The sequence below is a fragment of the Pelobates fuscus genome, chromosome 7, assembly GCF_036172605.1.
Source record: "Pelobates fuscus isolate aPelFus1 chromosome 7, aPelFus1.pri, whole genome shotgun sequence".
In the NCBI taxonomy this organism is placed as follows: Eukaryota; Metazoa; Chordata; class Amphibia; order Anura; family Pelobatidae; genus Pelobates; species Pelobates fuscus.
The window spans coordinates 33,960,627-33,982,660 of record NC_086323.1 but is presented as its reverse complement, the minus strand read 5'-3'; the positions used below and the strand labels follow the sequence as shown (position 1 = coordinate 33,982,660).

Here is a 22,034-nt window from a genome sequence, read left to right as displayed (position 1 = left end):
CATAGAATGTGACGGCAGATAAGAACCATTCGGCCCATCTACGGTGTATGTTCGATATTCTGTAGACTGTAAGGGCAAATATGCTCCCTGTTGGTCATTGATGATTAAACTTGACCTCAAATATTTTATTTAAACAAAAACAAAAAAAAAAGGGGGCGGCGGGGGAAAAGAGGGTACATGTCATGTCAAATAATAATGACAGAGATATACAGTGGATATTTGTGTGCCAAAGTTTAACCTAAACCTTGTGTTGACGCCTTAACCCCTTAAGGACACATGATGTGTGACATGTCATGATTCCCTTTTATTCCAGAAGTTTGGTCCTTAAGGGGTTAAGGACTTATTCATGCCGAATAAGGTTCAACCCTCCCAATTACAGTGAATAACCGCTGAACTACCAAAACTACCCATGCAATAAAAGGAAATTTATTTCGGTCATTGATTTCTGGAGAAAGATGGAGTGAGTTGAAAATAGTCTGCTTTTGGGAAATGTACAACATTGCAACCCATTGATTGATTAATGCAGGATTCATTGCTTTGCATTTAACAGAAATTCTTCATTGATGCCATCAAATCCTGGATATTTAGTTGCGATTTGTAATATCTGGATGCTGCAAAGATAAACCATATTAAATAAGTTCATCGGTTACAAAAAGTTTTAGAGAACAAAGTTACATATTTAATAATGAACCAATCATAATGAATCAAAACACTTGGGCTTGTATTAAAGGCTCAAAGTTAGATGCTCTTATATTCTCCAAGACATATTTTTATGGATTGCAATTTAACAGGATTCTGGTTCTGCCTAGCCCTGAGCCAAGATTAGTGACCTGGATCTAGCTAAAGTGACACAACAGGGGACACATATGGATAATTCTGGGGAAAGTACTAAATTTCAAGCAACCATCACGAACATTCTATTGGTTTCTATGACGACTATACCACTTTGGTATACTTTCCCCAAGGAATCAAGAGAAAAATTTGTTAAAAACGGCACGGTCATGGCTGCATCCGTTTTAACACCCCTTCTGACTCCACTACATCTAATTGCCCCCTTAGCGACCCCCAAATTACTTTTTTACCCAACTTTATTTTGTGCCCGGACCTAGGCTCTGGCATCTTTGTGAGGGAAGATGAAGGCCATGTGGGACACGTCATCTGCCCACACTAGATAGCGCTCTGAAATACCCATGCATGCCCAGTTAAACACTTGGGCATTTGCTATTGTCAGAAATTCGTACGTGAATATCTCCTATTCATTCGTCATTCGAATGAAATTTCATACCGAACTAAAAAAAGTACCGGATGTCATCCTTACACGAATGAACAAACTATGCTCATTCTGTTAAGACGAAATTCGTTAGTTTCGCCGGTGTCCTGTCTATATGACAGGACGTTCAGAAATACAGAAAGGAAGCATTGCGAGATCACGGAGGAAAGGGTGAGTATTGTGGGAAAATGTCTTTGACCCACAGGGAGTAGGTCAAAGCTGGTAAAGGGTAGGGAAAAATAAAATAAAACACAAGACAAAGTAGTCATTACTTTGTCTTATGTTTTAAAGAAAACTAGATCAGATAGGAAGAAAAGAAGAACAGATCCTGAGAGAGGGAGAGAAAGCGATTGGGGAAAGGTAAGTTTGGCATGACAGTGCTGCTTTAAATATGAGGGGAAAGGCTGCCGGCAGTTAGTAGGTGATAATTTGTTGTGCCGATATTTTGAAAGCCTAAGGTACATTTCCTATAATCTTTAACTTGAGTATTTTTCCAGCTCACATACTTAGCTAAGGTTTTGTACAATCCCCTTTGTCAGTTCTTAATTCAGAGACAATAAACCCCTTAACACAACAACTAATGAGTCACAGGGACCAGGGCCCACAGCAGAAAATACTGCACTCCAAGATTAATAGGAGAAAAAAAAAAAAAAATATATATATATATATATATATATATATATATATATATATATATATATATATATGATATAACCTGTTGTAGAATAGAAAAACACAAAGCGTAATGTGTGTCTAAAATTAATTGCATATCAGTTTTCAGTTTAATTGCAAAGCTGACGGTAACCTCAGAGTTACTTACCGCGGCCCTCAGAGCCTGGTCTAGATCATCAATAATATCTTCAATGTCTTCCAACCCTACCGAGAGGCGGATCAGAGTGTCGCTAATGTTTAAGGTGGCTCTCATATCCTCTGGTACAGAAGAGTGAGTCATAATTGCTCTGTGCAGGAGTAGAAAACACAGGTCAGATGGAAAGATTGTCTTTATTTTATTTATTTATTTTAAACAGAAATAGCAGACAAACGAATAACTCCGCACTCCGTGAGATTTAATAACTGTGTGTACTAGGTTCACACATACCCACGCAAAGCAAAGGTCAGCTTTTTAGATTTAGTCATGGATCGCTGGAGGCAACCATCAAAACAGTATTTTCACAAAAGGAAAGGGTTTTATCTGTATATAAGTTGGGAACCGTCTGACGAGTACAATACAGGAGAAAACAAAAAAAAAAACAACCATATTTAAATGGAACAAACAAGGATCCCCTTAAAACAGCTGTTGATTCATTAATCACGTTTGGCTATCTGCAAATAGGCTTATACATATACAATGCATAATTTTATTCTCTTTCACAGTGTCGCACTAAGCACCATAACAACTGTACATCATTGCATAGAAAAGTCTAAAACCCTGTACCCACTCTGACTGCAGCTTACATATTTTACCAGCAGTGATGGAGGAGGGGGGTAACATTGTTATGACTATAAGACAGTTTTCACTTCATATTGGGGTGGAGGGGTATTACATTTTTCATATTGTTAAATGAATATCTATATAATGAATTAAAAACATAAGTGGTCATGCTTTTGCTATTGTGTCAGTTTGATGTTATGGCATATTCTCTAACGGAGTTATTGGGGAAACCACTTACATCAGCAGAGTCCCTCAAGCTCTTTAAAAGGACATAACAGAATAGCAGTTCTGGTTAAAAGGGTACACCGTTTGTACATGTTTTGGTAGGATTCCAGTCCGTTGGTGGCTCAGAACCTCGGTGGTGTAGGGGTATCTGGGTATACCCCTACCAGGTGACATTGATCAATGTTGGTGTGTTACATGTTATGTTATATGATTGTTATATATTGGAAATGTATTATGTGGTGGGTCATTACCTTGATATAAATATGGGAAAGATGATACGAGATTGGGGGGGGGGGGGGGGGGGGAGGGGGGGTGGCAGGTAATGATATATATAGTTATCTTTATTACCATTAAAGTTGTTGACAATTTGACCCATAACCCTGAGTGTCAGTGTCTTATTGGGTGGGTTGGGTTTTAAGTCATATATCCCTACCCCTGCCAACTATACACATGTCATGTAGAAGACAATGGCACATATACATGATTGCACAACTTCAAATGACAATAAAAATGTGGCTTGTGCTCATCAAAGGGTGACTCAGAACTGCTCCCTGATCCTCACTGATCGAAGCATCAAAGCAGTGGTGGAATGCTAATCTAACGTCATCTTAAGTATTTAACCAGGATGTATTTCCTTAACTTTATCTAGTTTTCAAGCACTCCATGGTTTATGAAATGAGTTTGCATGGCACATAAGGTTGCCAACTTATATGGTCAAGATCATGTACGTGTCTTCCACGAGGCAAACAAGGCATCTGCCTTGGGCGGCACAAAAGCCGCCCCCAAACGCCCAGGTAGATCCCTTGCTTGCCTCGTGTCCTGGGGGGCTGAAGAGCTGGCTGGGTGACCACCTTTGAGCCCTCCCGAGGCGGGCAGCAGACAGCAGACAGCAGACAGCGGACAGCAGTACGCGAGGGAGCATACTCACCTGAGCTCTTCCTGCTCAGCTCCCTCCACGCCGCTTAATGAAGCCGGGAGCCGGCTCCCGGCATTACTAAGCGGCGCGCGAGGGAGCTGAGTAGGAAGATTAAAGCTCCCTCACCGCCAACTCTGCCTGTCAGCCCCCTGCCTGCCAGACCAACAGCCACACGGGGCAGGTAAGGAATCCAACTCCAGCTCTCCCAGGGAGGCTTGGTGGATTTCAAATTGAATTTAAGAAATTATTAATTTGTGAGTGTTGGGAGAAATGTGTATGTGTCTGTAAGTGAATGTGTGTGTGTATGTCTGTAAGTGTGGGTCTGTAAGTGTGTATGTGTGTGTGTCTATGTGAGTGAATGTGTGTCAGTCAGTGAGTGCGTCTGTCAGTGAGTGTCCAAGTAATAGTGTGTGTATGTCATTGATTGTCAGTGTATATGAGAGTGTGCGTCTGTCAGTGAGTGTCCAAGTAATAGTGTGTGTGTGTGTGTGTCATTGTCAGTGCATATGAGTGTGTGTGTCTGTCAATGAGTGTATGCGTCTGTCAGTCAAAGTGCGGCCTTGACATGAAGGGGTGGGAAAAATTTAAATTAGAGGGGAGGAGGGGGGCCCCAAGCACCGTACTGCCAAGGGCAGCACAAATCCTAACTACACCACTGGTCAAAATGGGGAGATCTTTTGATCTCCCTAGATGGCTCTGAATGCCCCATGGCCTAGAGCACATGGGAGCATTTAGTCCGGACCCAGGAGGTGCAGACATCACGGCAGACTCTTAATCACAATCCGGCACTTCTCAATGTTTCAGATTGCCAAGCAGTTTACAGACTAAAGTTAGGCAGATGGGGTCACCACAGAGAGCCCCACCACGCAAACAAATACTACAAGAAAAACACATGCACACAAAACCTCAGGCAGTCAACACAATAGCCAGCCCACATACACATGCAAGAGCACAGACATTCCGCAAAACACGCAAATACTACAAGCAAATCACATTTACACACAAAACATACTTCACACATTAGGCAGCCCACATACACACACACACAAATACTATGAATAGACACACACATTCATAGTACCACAGACAGGCAAACACATACATAACACAACAGGCAACCTACACACACACACACACACACACAAAACTTGACAAAGAGCTCACACAACACTATACACAGCCTGCTATATACATCCATATTTTCTCTCACACACAACCTCACAAACCATCCACAACACAAGCAAAAACCCTCAACATACATACATGTTACTATAATAAAAATAAAAACTTTCTAAAAGAACTTCAACGTTTTGATTTTCACAGAGCTATCAAAGGATACATAACCCTAGACCGTGACAGGTTCTAAAACTGTAACAATCAGGTATGGACAGATAGAGAGACATTAAAGGACCACTATAGGCACCCAGACCACTTCAGCTCAATGAAGTGGTCTGAGTGCCAGGTCCATCTAGGGTTAACCCTGCAGCTGTAAACATAGCAGTTTCAGAGAAACGGCTATGTTTACTTTAGGGTTAATCCCGCCTCTAGTGGCTGTCTCATTGATTTTCACATTGAGAAGACGCTGCCGTCCATAGGAAAGCATTGAGAAATGCTTTCCTATGGACTGATTGAATGCGCGCATAGTGGTCCTTTGAGCACTAACCACAGAGCCACCTCTCTGGCTTTCTTTTATAGAGCATATAATTACTTACGGGTGTTCTGCCAAACTTTCGTATCCTCCAAGGCTTTCAGCCAACACAAAAAGCTGTGAAAATTAAGATAAAACCTTTCGTGAGATGATGCTTGTAAATTGAGATCTTAAAAGCTACATTCTAAAGGGTTATGTCTACATTGTCCTATTACAAACGGTCAGCTTACTATACAACTCCATACAATTTGTATATGTATATAAATTCTTTACCTATATAGAGAGAGTTTTGAGATTATATATCCATCCCTCCCAGTCCCTATATATCAATTTTAATATTAATATACCGTAATATTATTGATAATGATAGTCATATGTTTATGCTGCGACACAAACTTTACTTCAATAAAACACTTGATACTGTAAATGAGCACTGTAGTTGCTGTAGTTGCTCATTTGTTTAAAAACATTTTTAAATAGGTGTCCAAACTGGCTGCCACCTCTACAGGGGAAATAAAAACACTCCTACTTCCAAATCTCTTTACTAGAATCAATTTAAAATATTATCATGTTCACAATATAGTTTTTTTAAACTACTTGAATAAAAGGCCTTGCACATTTTGACTTTTAGAGAATAGATCCTACCAGGGCCGGCCTTAGGCATTTGGGCGCCCTGTGCAAAAAATCTTTACAGCGCCCCCCCTTCCCCTTCCCCCCTCCCCCACTCCTTACCCCTTCCCACACACGCAGACAGTCACACACACACACACACACAGGCAAACAGACACACACAGGCAGACAGCCACACACACTCACTAACAGACAAACACACTCACAGACACAGACACACACTAACACACACACACTAACAGACACAGACACACACACACACTAACATACACACACACATTAACAGACACACACACACACACTAACAGACACAGACACACACTAACATACACAGACACACACTAACATACACACACTAACATACACACACACACACCCACATTAACAAATTTTTTAACATTTATTTAGACCCCCCCCAGCCTCCTTACCTTTGGGAATGCTGGGGGGGGGGGGGTCTCTTCCTCCCTGGTGGTCCAGTGGCTGCTGGGCTGGGCGGGCGGCTGGCGAGGGAGCACTTCCTCTGAGCTGTATGCTCAGCTCCCTCGCGCGCTGCAGAGTGAGGCTGGGAGCCGGAATATGACGTCATATTCCGTCTCCCAGCCTCACTCTGCGGCGCGCGAGGGAGCTGAGCATACAGCTCAGAGGAAGTGCTCCCTCGCCAGCCGCCCGCCAGCGCCGCCCGACCGCCCAGTAGCCAGGCATGTCTGTTAGCCGCAAGGCTAACAAGACATTTGCCTTGGGCATTTGGGGGCGGCTTTTTTTGCCGCCCCCTGGAAAATGCCGCCCAAGGCAAATGTCTTGTTAGCCTTGCGGCTAACAGACATGCCGTGTGAGCTATGCGGCCGCAGGGCGCCCCCTGCACCATGGCGCCCTGTGCGGCCGCACAGCTCGCACACCCCTAAGGCCGGCCCTGGATCCTACTGACTCTAAACTCTGATGCAGTGGCAGGTTTATAGCGGTTTAAAGTCACGTCATATTTCCCCAAGTAGAATTTATGAATTTTATTCAGAGCTGCCATAAGTGGGAGGTTATTTGAAACAGGCTATATTGGTGTCACTAAGCGAGTTAGGTAGGAGGCAGAGTAAAGAGAATGTTATACCTTTAGGGTCTTGAGGAATATCTTGGCATGCTCAAGGTCTCCCTTAATGTAAAATGTAATCATCCCTGGTACTCCGGTGCATTGGCGCCTGGTCAGCTCATACTGAGGATGTGTTGGGAGCCCTGTATAAGAAAAAACAGCAAATGCCAAAATGATGCCTCACTGGGTATACATCTACTTAAGATTATAAAAAGGAGAAAATAACATAATTAAACAACCACACAACACGTACAATGGCCCTAAAGAAAGGCAAAAAAATATGTAGGACAGTCTGGTTTATATAAAGGGTGCATAGATTAATGTGTAGTGTACCTGTAACAAAATGCAACATATGTAGACAACTACAAACACGTACCCACTGGTTGGGACAGACACGGTAAATGCAAGGTATCATGGGTGTCACAGTGATTTACATAGTATTCCAAGCTATGCCTTTACAGTGTCTTGCATCTACTATATAGTTATATATTTAATTAAAACTTTTTTTTTTTTTTTAAACTGTTCTGTCTCTTTAAAATTACTATGATCTTGATTTAACATTGATTGATATTTTTTCTAAATGGTGCAAGGGGCACAATACCATAACGAAGGGGTTAATAAATGAAAGGACGGGGGCGGAGCCAACAGCCGAACCGTCTGGTCGCACTCACCGTGAGCTCCGCAAGCTTTCAGCTTAAAAACTGCAAAAAACGACTATATTTAACCTCTACTCACCTAAATAAGCCCTACTCACTGTGTCCAACTGGCAGAGATGGGCAGAAAAAACAAAAAACAGAAGCCTGAGCAGCCCAGACCCGGCATGAGCATCGGAGATCTGTGGCGGCGCGCACATGGCGCCCAGGAGCGCGATGTGGCCTCGTACACAGACTATTTCGAGGAGTCAGATGAACAACCATCGGACCCTGAGGAACCATGCTCACCCACTAAACAGACGCCACCGCAGCCGGACTCAACCCCGATAACAAAAGCAGTGATGCAAGAACTGCTGGCGGAACTCCGTCGAAATATACAGACGGACGTAGCGGACATAAGAAGGGACATACAGGGCCTGACAGGCCGCACGGTCTCCCTGGAGCAGGACACCCGCAACCACTCGCAGCAAATAACCGGGCTGCAACAAGAAATACAATCACTGCGACTCCAGCACAGGGCCTTGGACCTAAAGATGGCGGCAATGGAGGACGCACGCCGCGCTCAAAATATTAAAATAAGGGGCATAGCAGACTCCATACTGGATGCAGAACTACCACATTACATAAGGCGCCTGATGACCGCACTGCTCCCACCGAGGCAGGCCAAAGGACTGTGCCTAGATGGAATATTCAGAATCCCCAAGCCGGCAACGGCCCCGGCAACAGCCCCAAGGGACCTGATTGTCAGGTTCCAGAAACGACAAGATAAAATGGCTGTCCTGGCCGCCATTAAGGACAGCGCACCATATGCTTTTGAGGGCATGGCCCTCACTTTTTATGCGGATCTATCCAGGGGCACCATGGCCTGGCGAGCATCCCTTAAACCTTTCACATCCCTGCTACGCACGCATAACATCACCTACCGGTGGCGCCCGACCCACAAGCTTCAGGTGACACACGGAACAGCTATCATCTCGATAACGGACCTGCAGGAAGCGACGACGCACCTTTCATCACTGGGCCTTCAAGCAGACCTGACGCAGCAACCCCGCTCAGCTTCCCACCCCCACCAATGGAACCCAGCAACCTCAGGGACATTTGTTCCAAGGGGATCCAACCGCGCGCCGAAGACGACGGCCCTGGCCTGACTACTCCCTGCAGACCAGCAGAACCACGCCAAACACTCCAACTGCAACCCTGGGGGTGCCGGAGGACTGTTCATAGTTTGCTGATTTTAATTTGTTGATTACCTGTTTTGTTTGCACCTTTCCACTGAAGTTCCCACGCGCCCACAGGGACACCCCCACTGCCACATAGCACTCAGCCACACATAGCCCTACCGCACCCACGACCTTCCAAGAGGCCAGGATAATGGCCCTCACTTAACACCATCACCCACCGATACTGATTCCCACGGCCGAACCCCAAAGGGAAAGGTGGGAGACATGTAGAAAACTCCCTGTGGCTAAGGCAGTTCGCCTCCCCCCACTAGCACAGCTTACACCAGGCTATACAAACGGAGTACGGGGCAATTGCCCACTACTCTCCAAACCTTCGTCTCACGCACTATCAACCTCTTGCTCAGACACCTAGTCTCTCATACGCCCATGGCTCACTTTGTCAGCGGCACACAAAAGAGACACTACCCTGCTCCTCAAGCATTCACACAGGTTGTTCAAGTTCGCCGTGATTTAGCTGAGTGATATATGCCTGTTTTTTTTTTTGTTTGTTTTTTTTATATATACATATATATGTTTAATTCTGCTTGCTGCATATATACCTCCCTTGCTGATCTCTTGATCTTCCTATCTGGAAACGAGGGTGCCAATTGATCAACCGGTCAGCAATGACTGTCACTCATATCGATTTGCCTATTAACTGTTATACCGCATTGTTGAATATAGATGGTAGCCGTACATTAGACTTATCTATGCGCGTAACACTGTCACACATAGTTGTGCAGCACAGCCGAGGTGTACATAGCCTGACCAGCATGCTTACAGCACAAAACCTGAGACAGACCAACAGGAATTTAGTCATTGACCACATATATTTAATTTTAGTATATGCAATGATTCCTCTACTATTACTCTTTACTTATATATAAAAATTTGTGCAGAACCCTCCATATGCTGACCAACTGTTAACAAATGCTTAAGTATATGCTTGTCAAAGCTGTTGGGGCATGACAAGCCCACCTGTTATGATGTTCATGCACGCAAAAATAAAGAATTTAAAAAAAAAAAAAAATGAAAGGACAAGGCAACAAACAATATTTCAAAATAAATGGTGCAAGGTTTTTTGGTAAGCTTTTAAAATATTTTTTTTTTTTTTTAAAACGTATTAAAATATATATATAAAAAAAAAAACATAATATCCATTAACAATATATTAGTAGATTAAAAATATCAAAACTATAATATTTTTCATAATAAACCATTTAAAAAGTTTAGCCAACAATATTAAATTGTTGTGAAACATACTGCGGTGACAAGTCCTTTTAAAGAACCACTGTGTTAGACTATTTTGGAATAAGAATGCCATCTAGTGTTAGGACATGGAAGTAAATGGAAGAAAAAGACGCTGTGAATATTACGTAGTCAAGTCAATACTAATCTAGGAGTTTAGTGCGTTTTATCTATAAGGTCTTATTACAGACCATTATAGGACGTCCAATTCAGTCATTCAAACTAATCTAGCTGGTTGAACCCATATACAATATAAGAGCAACAGCAGAGGTTGTGTGCATTGTCATGAGAGGGTCAGTATGCTCATCAGTAGGTCATCATTGGTAAACATTGTCCAGGGGCAACATTAGTGTCAGATGAGGAACAGTACATGGAAAAGAGAGCTGGTCAGAGGAGGGCAGCCATTGGCCTGACCTGCTCTGCTGTTACTGGTGGTTTGTACTACCATCTATTCTGTGTTATTTTAACAAAATATAACTATCTGGAAAAGAGCAGAGTTGCTGTGCTTCGTCTAGACGGAGTGATTCCAACGGCAAGGACTTGTATCTACCCTGATTCATTGTATCAGGATTCCTGACTATAGCAGTTAAAACACAACGCAGAGTGTAAGCGGATAGAGAGAGCGACAGGACAGAGGCTGAGAGGGAGAAGCAGAGACCGTCATTTGCCATCAGTAATCGGTTAGAAGAAAACAAAATTGCTACAATACATGGGCCATCTAAAGATCCAACTTTTTGTCAAACCGTTCTAAAGTGGTGTGACACAAAGCACGGGGACAGCACCCAAAAAAATTTTTTGTACCCCTACAATAAGTTATAGTTAGTAGTTACAGAGCTAGAAGTGCGCTTTACGGTAAGAGTTTAGTAGAAATTAAGTTTTCATATCTTTAGCCCGGTTTGTGGCCGTTTACATACCTGGAAATATTACTTTCTCTACACGAGGATCTTTTTCCAGAAACCTTGCTGCTTCAAGTCCATTTTTGAAATGCTGCTTCATCCTTAGATGTAAGGTCTTCAGACCACGGTTTAGGAGGAAACAGTCAAAGGGGGATGGAATCGCTCCCAGGGCTTTAAAATAGAAGATTCTGGTTAATTTATTTACAAAAGGCCAAAAAAGGTCTACTTTCGAAGTATGCCCCGGAGCACAAACAATGCAATTTGGTTACAAAGCTACTCATTTAAAACATATAGCAATACTATTGTTACATTTTAGCAGGTATGGTACGAATGCAAGAAGGTGTTTTTTGTGTGTTTTTATTTTACAAGTTGAAAGCTGCATGTCCCATTTTTGCAATACAGAATAGTGCTGGAACAGAAACAAGGGTTGCTGATTGTATTGAACATGCCACTGTCAAATGGGCACAGTCAAAATATCAAATTTGTTAAAACAATGCTCGCTCACCATTTTGAAGGAATTTCAGTCGTTCGTATAGCTTGTCACAATTAACAGAAACTAAGCCCATAACGACATCAGTGTGACCTAAAAATATTTAAAATAATTATTTTTCCACTTTACAAAATATACCATTTAGAAAAGGACAAACAGTGTTGACTGACAGAACACATCTAAAAATGGGTTACAGAATATTTATAAAGATTTTAAAGATTGTATGGATAGGGCTCTCCACACCTCGTTTCTATTCTATTTGTTTGACTAAATAACACATTGTAAGATACACATACATACTCAGGGCCGGCCTTAGGGGTGTGCGAGCTGTGCGGCTGCACAGGGCGCCATGCCAGTAGGGAGCGCCATGCTGCCGACACAGCTCACACATGGCCCGAGTGACAGCTGTAAGGGAGTGCTCAGAGCTCTCCCCTAATACTGGTCACGCTGCACAGCACAACCAGTCATTATAGGAATGCTCTGAGCACCCCTCACACGGCACCCGGGTGGAGGATTTTATTATCCTCCACTCTGGTGTATTAGAGAGCCACATGACCGGCAGGGGCGGAGCTATGAGACAGGCGGAGGCGGAGCTACACACACTGAACTCTCTGCCTGGTAAGTGAGAGGGGAAGCAGGAAGGAGTGCCTGCTCCCTCACATAGCATCACACTGCCCCTGCTCCCCCCACCTACCCACTGGGCTCCTGCTCCCCCCCACCTACCCACTGTGCCCCTGCTCCCCCCCACCTACCCACTGTGCCCCTGCTCCCCCCACCTACCCACTGTGCCCCTGCTCCCCCCACCTACCCACTGTGCCCCTGCTGCCCCCCACTTACTCACTGTGCCCCTGCTCCCCCCCACCTGCCCACTGTGCCCCTGCTCCCCCCCACCTACCCACTGTGCCCGTTTTGCCCACCTACTCACTGTGCCCCTGCTCCCCCCACCTACCCACTGTGCCCCTGCTCCCTCCCCATACCCACTGTACCCCTGCTCCCACAGCTACCCACTGGGCTCCTGCTTACTCATTGTGCCCCTGCTACCCCCCCCCGCTTACTCATTGTGCCCCTGCTACCCCCCCCCGCTTACTCATTGTGCCCCTGCTACCCCCCCTCTTACTCATTGTGCCCCTGCTACCCCCCACCTTACTCATTGCGCCCCTGCTACCCCCCCACCTTACTCATTGCACCCCTGCTACCCCCCCACCTACTCATTGCGCCCCTGCTACCCCCCCACCTACTCATTGCGCCCCTGCTACCCCCCCACCTACTCATTGCGCCCCTGCTACCCCCCCACCTACTCATTGTGCCCCTGCTCCCCCCACCTACTCATTGTGCCCCTGCTCCCCCCACCTACTCATTGTGCCCCTGCTCCCCCCACCTACTCATTGTGCCCCTGCTCCCCCCACCTACTCATTGTGCCCCTGCTCCCCCAACCTACTCATTGTGCCCCTGCTCCCCCCACCTACTCATTGTGCCCCTGCTCCCCCCACCTACTCATTGTGCCCCTGCTCCCCCCACCTACTCATTGTGCCCCTGCTCCCCCCACCTACTCATTGTGCCCCTGCTCCCCCCACCTACTCATTGTGCCCCTGCTCCCCCCACCTACTCATTGTGCCCCTGCTCCCCCCACCTACTCATTGTGCCCCTGCTCCCCCCACCTACTCATTGTGCCCCTGCTCCCCCCACCTACTCATTGTGCCCCTGCTCCCCCCACCTACTCATTGTGCCCCTGCTCCCCCCACCTACTCATTGTGCCCCTGCTCCCCCCACCTACTCATTGTGCCCCTGCTCCCCCCACCTACTCATTGTGCCCCTGCTCCCCCCACCTACTCATTGTGCCCCTGCTCCCCCCACCTACTCATTGTGCCCCTGCTCCCCCCACCTACTCATTGTGCCCCTGCTCCCCCCACCTACTCATTGTGCCCCTGCTCCCCCCACCTACTCATTGTGCCCCTGCTCCCCCCACCTACTCATTGTGCCCCTGCTCCCCCCACCTACTCATTGTGCCCCTGCTCCCCCCACCTACTCATTGTGCCCCTGCTCCCCCCACCTACTCATTGTGCCCCTGCTCCCCCCACCTACTCATTGTGCCCCTGCTCCCCCACCTACTCATTGTGCCCCTGCTCCCCCCACCTACTCATTGTGCCCCTGCTCCCCCCACCTACTCATTGTGCCCCTGCTCCCCCCACCTACTCATTGTGCCCCTGCTCCCCCCACCTACTCATTGTGCCCCTGCTCCCCCCACCTACTCATTGTGCCCCTGCTCCCCCCACCTACTCATTGTGCCCCTGCTCCCCCCACCTACTCATTGTGCCCCTGCTCCCCCACCTACTCATTGTGCCCCTGCTCCCCCACCTACCCACTGTGCCCCCTCCCCCCACTTGCTAACTGGGCCCCTGCTCCCCCAACCTACCCACTGTGCCCCTTCCCCCCCAACCTACCCACTGTGCCCCTTCCCCCCCAACCTACCCACTGTGCCCCTGCCCCCCCACCTACCCACTGTGCCCCTGCCCCCCCCACCTACTCACTGTGCCCCTGCTCCCCCCACCTACTCACTGTGCCCCTGCTCCCCCCACCTTCTCACTGTGCCCCTGCTCCCCCCACCTTCTCACTGTGACCCTGCTCCCTCTACCCACTCACTGTGCCCCTGCTCCCCTCACCTACCCACTGTGCCACTGCTCCTCCACGTACCCACTGTGCCCCAGCTCGCCCACCAACCCACTGTGCTACCCACTGTGCCGCTGCTCCCCAACCTACCACTACACTGCCCCTGCTCCCCCCTCCAGTCTATAATGTAAAGAGGAAAGAAAGAGTTTGTGTGTGTGTGTGTGTGTGTGTTCCTCTCTGCTCTGCAAATGTGTGTGACTGCTTGTAACTGTGTGTAAGACTGACTACCTGTACCTGTCTGTGTGTGACTGTCTGCCTGTACCTGTGTGTGGCTGTCTGTAACTGTGTTTTTGACTGTATACCTGTAACTGTGTTTGTGACTTTTTGCCTGGGACTGTGTGCAGCACAAATATCACACACATATATGACGCACAGTCAATACAACCATTACAAATATTACACACAGCCAACACGCCTATCACACACACACAGACACCAAGCACACTTCATCATATTATTATGCACCTGGGAGATGCGCCGACCAGATTCCCACCATACTGAATCACCAGAGATCAGCATGCCCCCCTCCCTGCAAGGTAACAACAGGAAAGGGGGAATACCTTTTTGTTTTTAAATAATTATTAATTTAATAATTATATACAAACACTACAAATATTGGCACATACTACACATGGATGAAGGGGTATGACCAGCGGGGGTTGGGGGGGGGAGTGAGCGATGTGATGATTTTTCGCACAGGGCGCCTACAGGCCTAAGGCCGGCCCTGTACATACACACACACACACACACTATAGGCAAGCTCATCTGCCTGACAGATATGGTGCTTTAATCGTTTTCCAATACCCCAGGAGTATATAGGTAATCAGAGGTAAACAAATTTGCACCACGACAGGTGCCAAGCAGACTCCAAAATCCAAATGCATAGACATGTAGACTCTTCAAGGATAAAACTCCTGCTTTATTTGTACTTTGTCAAAGCATTCCATGACATAGGAGGTTACGACCAGGGTAATTCTGTCAATAGATTGTATCCACTAGACTACATAGTTTAATACACTTTCTTTTATGGGATGTTTTTGTTTTACGAAGTACAATTTTAGGCTGGAAGAGTCTACATTCCTGAGCATTTGGGATGATTTTAATTTGTTTTGCGCGGTTCTTGTGCAGCTCAGCAACATATGTCAACAAATTATAAAAAAAATTAAAACAAATAAGATAAAGTAACCGTTTTGCATTCAAAAGGCGCAAAATGTATATACGGTAGGTGTTTGCAGATCTATATCTCAGCCTGAATAGGTTACATCTCACACTATCGGAGATATTTACCAAAGTCAGACTTCAAAGCATATGGAACTTAGAGAATATTTCTAAGTCAGCTATTTATTACCTTGAATTTACTACGCACTTCAGTGAATAACCCAGTATGAGTACCATAACTACAGCAAAGCTAAAACTCCCAAAAAAGAAAGTGATAACAATGTATAGCAATAATTAAAAAAAAAAAAAAAAAATTAGAATATATTGCAGCTTGGGAGGATGTTTATGGAGCTAAATTTATCTAAAACAGAAGAAGGGGGAAAAAAAAAAATACTCAGCATAATTAACCTAACGTGTAGGTGACTTGCATCTTACCGTTCATATATTTGGTTGCAGAGTACATGCAAATGTCGGCCCCCAAGGACAAGGGACGCTAAAACGAAGAATAATAATGAATAGCTTTAGGAGTATTCACTAGAAAACAATCCTAAAATGATTCTATTCTTTCAAACTTGGAAAAGTATATACATTTTATACAACATATCCAAAGTTTATGGTAAACGGAAGTTCCCAGCCTCAGTCTCTGCGCATTGTGTTACGGACACCTAGAACAATTTGCAAAAATTCCCACGTGAACTGGCGTTCTAAAAATTCAAACTGATTTTTTTTTTTTTTTTACCAGACAGAAAAAATATCTGAAGTACATGATTAATTATAAAAATAAATATGATGGCAAATATATTCTTCTACACCGAGTCTCCATAACATTCTAATGCCTCTTGTATAAGTGTTTTACCCACGGACAAACTATGTGCAAAGGCTGGTCAATATAAAAGGCTTTGCTTACCTGGAAATATGCAGACATGAAAGTGTTATCAACCGCCAAGATAACATCCTTATGTTTGTGAACAATATCCGCACAGCCCTGGATATCAATAACCGTTAACGTGGGGTTGGTAGGAGTCTCAATCCACACCAGCTAGAATGCAGAAAATGTATAACTTGTTGTTGGAGTCGTTAAAACAAATAGATTGGCTAATCTCACCTCTCCATAGTGGAGCATCAGAAAAGATTTTCATTATTTGGTTTTAAGAGAAGCGTACATCCCACGCATTTATCATTATATTTACATTATTGTTTTTTTTTCTAATGCCTCTGGAAGGCTATTCCACACATCTCCAACATTTTCTGTAGAGTACCATTCTAACCAGACTGACAAATTAAGCACAAATAGGAATAAAATGACAATATACAATTTAAACCAGAGTGACCGCCAAACTCAGAAGTGCAGCGAATTAAAATGAGGCAAAAATTGGATTCCAATTCTATATTACATAGTTCCATAGCTGAAAAGAGACTTGCGTCCATCAAGTTCAGCCTTCCTCAAATTTGTTTTTTGCTGTTGAAGCACTTCCAATTTTGCAACAAGCTAGGAAAAAAATTCCTTCTTGACCCCAGAATGGCCCTAAATTAAACGTTTAGGGAATAACTCTGCTTGGGCAGATTTTTAATTTTATTTTTTTGATAATCCAAATAATTTTCTTACTTTACCTTGGTATCAGATGTAATCGCTGCTTCCAGACATTTTAGATCCGAGCAATCAGCAAAAGCTAGTTTTATACCCATTTCGGAGGCAATCTTATTAAAATATCGATTTGTACCTGTAGGAAGGAAAAAAAAAAAAAAGAAAAAAAAAATCTACGGATTCAGCTATAGTTTTATGACTGCATTATCAAGAGGATTGTCACTCCTGTGCAAAGGTTTAAGTAGCAGCAACAGTATCTGATAAGGAATTTATTTCTCAATAATATTCTTTCTATAATAAAATATTCCTTTACCTCCATACACATCACTTGTACAGATTATCTGATCCCCGGATTTCAGCAGATGAACAACATTCAATGTTGCAGCCAGGCCAGATGCATAGGCCAAGCCTGTAGAAAGTAAAATAAAAACAAAAAAAAATTAAAAACAAACAATTAGGCAAGCTTAATACAAACTCATCAATGCTGCCACCATTTAACCAGGAAAGTCAATATGTTCCATTGCACACTAATGTACAGAATATTAAAGGGTTACTCCAAGAACCATGACCATTTTAGTGATATGAAGTGGTCGTGGTGCCTGGGGTTTGTTTGTGCAGTTTTTGGCTGTGAAATGCTGCACACACAGAGCTTATTCCCTCTGCTACTGAGATGCAACTTCACCTCTGGCAGTGTCACTGGGGTGTCATTAGCCACCCTGGGCTGGCTAATGTCAATTCTGTGCATATTTATATGCACAGAATGTCATTCATTGGTTGAGAGGGGTCAGCTGATGCTCTCAACCAATGGATGAGAGGCAAGATCAATACCCTGCTTCTGCGGCTCTGCAAATGACGCTGGGGCTCAACGGTGCAAGGGTATTCCTGGCATAACCACTACAGAGGGCTGCAGGGATTATGAAGCTTGGCGTAACCCTTTAATGTACAGCAATAAACCAAAGGCAACCTACAGTATTTGGCTCCATCCAAGGCAGCCACGGCTTTTTCCAGGCAATTTCGGGTGGGATTTCCACTGCGGCTATATTCATATCCCTAGTAGGAAAAAAAACAAAAAACGTAAACAATATTTTCAGAATCTTGGAATTTCAAAATGTTTTATTGCAGTTTAAAAAAAAAAAAAAAAAAAAAAACACGCATTCCTTTACTATTCAAGAATTTTTTTTTATTTCATTTTTTTTTAAAAAACCCTGTCATTATTAATCTCCTGTTATACTGCTGGTATCTGGATCATGGATTTTCAAGCCGGGGGGCAGATCAGTCCAAAACATGTTTACAGTCTCAGCAAGGAATACTCCCACGTTATGCAGCCAATATAAAACCATGCATGATTTGGTGTGATTCGTCATGTGATAACTGGGATTTATTAACCACGATCTGGGATTATGGAGACCTCACAAGAACTGCAGATTTTCGACCAAAAAAAGACAGGCTGGAATAAAATGCAGTGTTCTATTTTTTTTTTGCTAATTCAGCAAATTAAAAAAAAATCCCTTTAAATAAACATATCAATAAATTTATTTTCTAGGAGATGATTGTACCAAGAGATGAGCTGTGCAATCTTAAAAAGATAAAGATGAATTGTTACAGGTTATTAAGAAGTCAGTGCAGGTAAATGATTGATTTGACATCTTGGGTCCAACAGTATATATGTAATAAATGCACACAGAGCAGCCAGAAATGAGTAACATCTATTCAAATGGCCAGGCTTTCTGTGCCAAAAATAGTCCCCTTTGATTTCTCTCAATGACTGAGCCTCCTGACTTATCTCAGTTATTATCTGGTTTATCACAATTTTCTGCTGAGCCCTAATTTTTTATTTTATGTTTTTATTAAAGGGTGATACAATGTATTTTCCCATAAAAGCAATGATTCATGGCTGGAGCAGTTCTGTATTTATAGATGCTTGGTCCCAAGCCCCTCATTACAAGCTGTCACTCACTAGGCAGGGAGACTGCACACTTACAATGACTAAGCATTTGTATTGAGCAGGTTCCACATGCAATATTGCATCAGATGCTGCTTTGTGAATGAGCCCCTCTATGTTGGGAGGGACACAGACCAGTGCAGATTGATGTGGAACCTGCTGGGATTTTCCATTGTCCTCACTCCCCCCTTTTCCAAGTTTCCACCACCATCATTATGCCCCACCACCATCATTATGCCCCACCACCATCATTATGCCCCACCACCATCATTATGCCCCACCACCATCATTATGCCAGTATATCCGCAAAAACCTGCTGCAGCAGAACCTCTTGTGTTTGTACCTGTGTGCCTCCAAGAGGTTCTACAGCAGCTGAAGATTTGTGGAATACCAGCTCTTACCATATAATACATCTGGTTGAGAGTGATAGAAGTAGGAATGAAAGTAAGACAGGGCCACATTTGGCTGAAAATTATAGGAGAAGGAGTGAAAGTAAGGCTGGGCTACATCTGGCTGAGAATGATGGGAGTAGTAGTGAAAGTAAGGTTGCTGGGCTACATTTGGCCGAGAATGATGGGAGTAGAAGTGAAAGTGAGGTTTGGTATCATATGGCTGAGAATGATGGGAGTAGGAGTGATACCCACAAGATCCCAGGGTAGTGATATCCCAGCTCTGCCCCTCTTACCGTGTACTCCCCAGGGGCATTCTGTTTGAAGGTGGTAGATAAGGAGATGGGGGGCACCACTGCCATGGATGACCACTGCTCAGGCTCCTGCCCTGTGTGGATGGCCTGGGTGGCAAAGTGCTGGTAAGCCGCCATATAGCCCTCAGAGTGGCATTTTTTGTCCGGTGAGGTCGCCATGCTGCTCTGATCCAGCTGTCACTGTGTAAGAGGGTGAGTGAGTGCAAGCGGCCACCCGGCGGGGGAGGTAATCTATTGGCTGAGCTTGGGGGCGTCGCCTGGAAACACAGCCAGGAAAGGACGGAAGGTGACATGGCCCCCAGCAGGGAGGGGCCACATGGAGATCAGGCCCCAGAAAGGAAGGCCACATGAAGACCAGGCCCTATCAGGGAAGGGCCACATGGAGACCTGACCCTATCAGGGAAGGGCCACATGGAGACCAGACCCTATCAGGGAAGGGCCACATGGAGACCTGACCCTATCAGGGAAGGGCCACATGGAGACCAGGCCCTATCAGGGAAGGGCCACGTGGAAATCAGGCTTCCAGGAAGGAGGGGCCCCAGGGTGATCATGCCCCAGCAGGGAGGGGCCACATAGAGTTCAGGCCCCCAGGAAGAGGGGTCCCCTAAAAGATCCAGCCCCCAGGAAGGAGAGGACCGAGTCCGATTGCCCCCTAGATCACACCTCCTGCTTTTGAGTCCACAATAAAACAGCATGTTCTCCCCAGAATGATCGGATATGTGCTGCATATTGCGCACCAGTCTTATAATAAAAGGTTACCTTGCAGCGAGTGTGAACACAGCGTGAATAAATATACTGTATAACGTAAATTGCAACATTTGTCATCCTTGTGAGTAACAATACAGGGGACTTGGGTAACTTTTACCAGTTCAGCAAATTTGTATCTAGATTTTAGAATTCTTCACCACAATTAGCTGTTAAGAATAAACAGTATTCATAGAGCTTTACGTTATTATTTTGCTTCTGAATGGACTCCTGAGGGGTGACCAGATATTATTTAAAGGGACTCTCCAAACACCATAACCACTACAGCCCAACAACATCCCACAGTAAGGAGGCAAATCATTTTGAGATGGCTTGACGCAAACCCGGGTCCCCCAGAGCAAGGGTCCAGCCCCCTTTTCTAATGTAATAAAGGCAGAAGTCCCCCTTCCTTCCCCAACAGATAAATCAATTTCACCTTGATGCCGAAGTGAGCGTCTTATTCGAAAACCGACAGCTTCCTATTCACACCGCTCTTTATTCAGATTGGTTTCCTATTCATCCAGAATTATTTTTCTTGCAATTGATTATTTACTAAACAGCAATCAGAAAATTTCCAAAAAGTTAAATCTGGTTTGAGATAAATCATTTTGGTCTTAATACCTGGCACCTCAACATCCATTCAATTCAAAGGGGAATATGTAACCAAGCTTTTCCCCTATGAAAGCCATCTTGACTCACGCATATTTGGTTTGTTTTCTACTTATTGGGCATCCCTCTTTACGAAAAAGTTCAATCTACCTTGAGCCAATTGATATTGATCGCATAATGTGGCATCAAACCTGACACCCTAACACCCATGTCTTTCAATGGGAAATTGAAGATTATACCCAGCCCATGGTGCGGCTGTCCTGCTGCCACTGATGGATAGAGCAATATTTTTGTGCCAGGGGACCACAATTGGCCTGCCCAGAAGCTGCTTGATCCAACCTGAAGTAGGGCCCACCGGTCATAGCCTCCTTGTTAGCTTAGCGACAGTCCAGTGTGCCTTACCCGATTCAGAAGGTCCAGCGCCAGCTCAGGTGCTTCACATAGGACGTGGATGCAGGCGTCCGGCCTGACGGGAAATCAAGATGGCCACTGGACAGCTCCCAGTGGCACCTGGAGTCACATAACCATACCAGAGTGACGTTCTTTAGCTTCCTCCCCCTGCAAGCCGGCCTGACACCTCCAGGAGGCACAAGGTTCCAGGCCCAGGTGGCGTAGGAGCCCTGCTGCCAGGTCTTATTATTTATTTATAAAATATTTTACCAGGAAAGATACATTGAGATTTCTCTCGTTTTCAAGTATGTCCTGGGTCCACAAAACATTGCATTGATACATTAGGGTACAATAAAATACAAAAACAATATTAATTCACAATATATACAAAATGTAACATAGAACAGGTAGGAAATATATAATGAACCATGACACGTGCATTCTGTTTTGAGGTATGAAGAGAGGGATATGTCTTCTTCCGGTTCTCTCCAAGTTCTGTCTTTGCTGTGTTTTTTGGTTCAAAATTAATA

The 22,034-nt window shown here is 44.8% G+C and overlaps 1 protein-coding gene across 1 annotated transcript; it reads right to left on the bottom strand.

The window, feature by feature from the left end:
- Positions 1–338: 338 nt before the first annotated feature.
- On the bottom strand, positions 339–20,028 carry CTH (cystathionine gamma-lyase). The gene is made up of 12 exons (XM_063427926.1): positions 19,744–20,028; positions 18,085–18,166; positions 17,430–17,525; positions 17,143–17,252; positions 16,439–16,570; positions 15,967–16,024; positions 11,722–11,799; positions 11,235–11,387; positions 7,221–7,342; positions 5,556–5,608; positions 2,091–2,229; positions 339–611 (listed from the first exon to the last, which is right to left on the bottom strand). The coding sequence occupies exons 1-12, from the start codon at positions 19,918–19,920 to the stop codon at positions 585–587; spliced, it is 1,227 nt and encodes a 408-aa protein (XP_063283996.1). The 5' UTR covers positions 19,921–20,028; the 3' UTR covers positions 339–584.
- Between the last annotated feature and the right edge of the window lie 2,006 nt (positions 20,029–22,034).

Excerpts from the sequence above, each read along its gene's own strand:
- CTH (XM_063427926.1), bottom strand. The coding sequence starts at position 19,920 with ATGGCGACCTCACCGGACAAAAAATGCCACTCTGAGGGCTATATGGCG. Across the intron at positions 18,167-19,743 it reads ATGCCCCTGGGGAGTACACG|GGATATGAATATAGCCGCAG; the intron begins GTAAGAGGGGCA and ends TTTTCCTACTAG. Across the intron at positions 17,526-18,084 it reads CTTGGATGGAGCCAAATACT|GCTTGGCCTATGCATCTGGC; the intron begins GTAGGTTGCCTT and ends TACTTTCTACAG.